The 3,073-nt window shown below is 39.9% G+C and overlaps 1 protein-coding gene across 1 annotated transcript; it reads left to right on the top strand.

The window, feature by feature from the left end:
- Positions 1–475: 475 nt before the first annotated feature.
- Positions 476–1,423, top strand: LOC108328268 (uncharacterized). Its single transcript, XM_017562102.2, has one exon. It carries the CDS (start codon positions 476–478, stop codon positions 1,421–1,423), a length of 948 nt encoding a protein of 315 aa, XP_017417591.1.
- The last annotated feature ends 1,650 nt before the right edge of the window (positions 1,424–3,073 follow it).

The raw sequence follows: 3,073 nt of genomic DNA, 5'->3' as shown, positions 1-3,073 counted from the left end.
AACAAGTATACCAATATTAATTTATTTACAGAAAGATATAATTTTGAGAAAATACTAGGTGAGTAGTTTGAGAAGGTAGTTTAAAGTGGTGTGAAGGATAAGATGTTTTTTTCTAAGTAATTTGACTCCTTCCTTTTTGCGTCTCTAATTCTCTCTCCTCCTTTTTCTGCTCGAAATATAATACAATCTAGCAGCATTTCGATTGAATTGGGCAGAAGTTCCACTCTTCACACAGACATACACACACTCAAACGACAACAAATGCTTTCTCTCTCCTCTTTCACTTTCTCACTCAACCTCACTCTCTCTGTTTTCTAAGAAGACAAACCAAGCCATCTTAATCCTCAATCAGATCTCCCTTTTTCAGTTCACTCTCTGCAGCACCAACCATACTCTCTCCTTCTCTCACACACCCACGAATGCTGGTGCCAAACAAAGCAACCCAAACCAATACGCCGTCGTATGCAACACCCAAATGAGGTGCAAGAAACATACCTTAGACCTTAGCAGCACCGTCGGGGTCTGCGCCTCCTGTCTCAGGGAACGCCTCATAGCCCTCGTTGCCGCACAGGCCCAGGCCCAGCTCCATCATCCTCAGGCCCAATTAACGCGAGTCATCTCACGCGCCTCCGACGATTGTTCCAGAACCTCAGACCCCAACCCTCCCCCACCCTTAATTTTCCCTCGCTCCGTCTCGCCCTACGTCTCTCGCCGGAAGTCCGACTACGCCGCCGCCTGGCAGGGCTGCGACGACCGCCGCGAGCGTCTCTTCTACAGCACTCCGCAGCTCGGTCCCACCTTCTGCGGCGGTGATTCCGCGTACCACGGCGACTCGCGGTCGTTCAAGAAACGCCTGAACAAGTTCCGCATATTCGCGAGGTTCTTCCGGTCCAGATCGGATAAGTTTCAATCCGATCCGTCGTGCGAGCAATCCTCGTACGCGTCGCCGTCATGGTTCTCCTCGCTTTTCCCTGCTCGCCGGAGGAACAAGGATCGGACCGGCGCGCCGGAGGAGTATTCCTCGGCCGCGCGTCGGCGGTTTCGCCCGTCGGATCGCGGAATGTCGCCCGTGAGGACCGAGGATTTCGGCGACGAGTGCGATCAGTCGCCGTCTGGAAGCGGATACATCTCGGAGGCTTCGCCGTGGTGGCGGAGGACTCCGACGGTCGCGCCTTCGGCTCGACGATCGCGGTTTGGACACACAAAGAGCGCGTCCGGTTCTGGTATGGCGCTTTGCCTGAGTCCTCTGGTTCGGGCGAGTCCAAACCGGAGGTGGAACCACAAGGGATTGCCGCCGGAGATGGCCGCGGCGGCAGACGCCAGGGCCGCAGCAGCGAAGCCTCACCTCTCCGCCGCGGCGTCGTTTTGCGCAAACCGTTCCAGGAAGCTCGCAGATTTTGGACGAGTCAACCACAATCGTTGATTTTTACCTTTTCGTGACCCGACCCGTGATTCTCATTGTCATTCTATTCGTTTTGCGGTATTGTGCACATTCTTCGTTTTCCTTTCAGCATAAAGAAAAAAAAAAACAGATATTTTTTTTTCTAATTCTCCTTGTACACAAATTGTTCACCACATGAAACACAAGTCTAGTTCGATTTTTGTTAAGAAAAAATTACAATACATTTCACATTGGTGTGTTTTTTTTCAATTATATTGACTTCAATGTTGATGGAGAAATCCAAATCAATTTACACTTAGATCATTTATCACCCACTCAACATTGTATTAAATGTATTTGAATAGGTTTATGTGAAAAATATATTTATTACAACTTTATTAAATGTTCATTTATATGCTTACCATAAAGTAAAGTTGTGATGGTGAATTGTGGGTGTGAAAGAGATTGTTATATTGAGCATTTGATTGTATTTTGATTAATTGTTTCCGAAAAAGATATATAAAATTAAAAAAAAAAATAGAACGTTGACATTTTTGATGAATAAAGACATTGAAAAAGTCAATAAAAAAATAAATTAAGGAGGAATGTAAAGGAAAAGATAAGATTTGGAGGAATTGGAGCGTTTAAGAAAAGGCAGTAATTAGAAGAAGAAAAGAGAGATAGTAGTGGTGTGGGCACTTGAATCTGAAATGAAAGTTGGTGTTTGTGGTGATGAATTGGAACACACAAAGAGAGTTTGGTAGGGTCCATCCCATTTAACCACTTTCTGCCCCCCTTCTTTATTTCTTCTTTAATTCCTTCTCTACCCTTTTAAATGCTCTCTTCTTCTTCTACGCTCTTTCTTTTACCCCCTTTTCTACTTCTTATAAACCATTCACACGGCATTTTCCACCCTTTTCTTTTCTCCTACCCATAACATCTCTCTAACAACACCCTTCCTTTCATTATTCTTTTATTTAAGCTTATATATCTTTGTAATTTCTAAATTTATATATGAAATTAAAATTTATTGTTTTTTCTAAATATAAATATTTTTATCTTAAATCTTAAAAGTTAATGGATATATTCTTTTGAATTTAAAAATATTAAATTATTTTTACGTGTTAAATAACATTTTGGACTAATATCTGAGTTATAATGTATCAAATGGTATAAATAATTAAATTTTGATACACCATTCGATAAATAAATTAACTCAAGTATAATTACAATCATGATCATCAACAGACAATTCTTTAAACATTTAAGATCCAAGTATTTTAATTCCAACCATGGATAATAATGTATGATTTTTTGCTTAACAATATAAGAAAATTATGTCATAAAGTCTACTATTAGAAGATTCATTCTCTTTATATTTGATAGTGTTAGAAGTAGCTCTACTTTTAAATTTCTCTTTATCCTTTCATGGAGTGGATAATTTTTCGAGTATGTAATATTATTCTTTCTTCTCCCCGTTGTTGTCATTGTTTCTTAATGAATAATTCTTTTATAAGCAACAAAACAAAATGAGTTAGTACTTCTTTTCAATGACAAATCAAGATACTTGTTTTTTTTTCTTCTTTTTCTATCTTTTTGTTCTCTTCTTTGTTTTTCTTTCTTTTCTTTGTCTTTTCTTTGTCTTTTCTTTTTCTTATTTCTTTTGTTTCCTTTTATATAAATGTTTTCTTC

The sequence above is a fragment of the Vigna angularis genome, chromosome 2 (genome assembly GCF_016808095.1).
Source record: "Vigna angularis cultivar LongXiaoDou No.4 chromosome 2, ASM1680809v1, whole genome shotgun sequence".
NCBI classification, from domain to species: Eukaryota; Viridiplantae; Streptophyta; class Magnoliopsida; order Fabales; family Fabaceae; genus Vigna; species Vigna angularis.
Note: the sequence above shows the minus strand (reverse complement) of the source record. Positions and strands in the feature narration are given on the sequence as shown.

What these genes read in the sequence shown, in the direction of transcription:
- LOC108328268 (XM_017562102.2), top strand. Translation starts at nt 476, where the DNA reads ATGAGGTGCAAGAAACATACCTTAGACCTTAGCAGCACCGTCGGGGTC.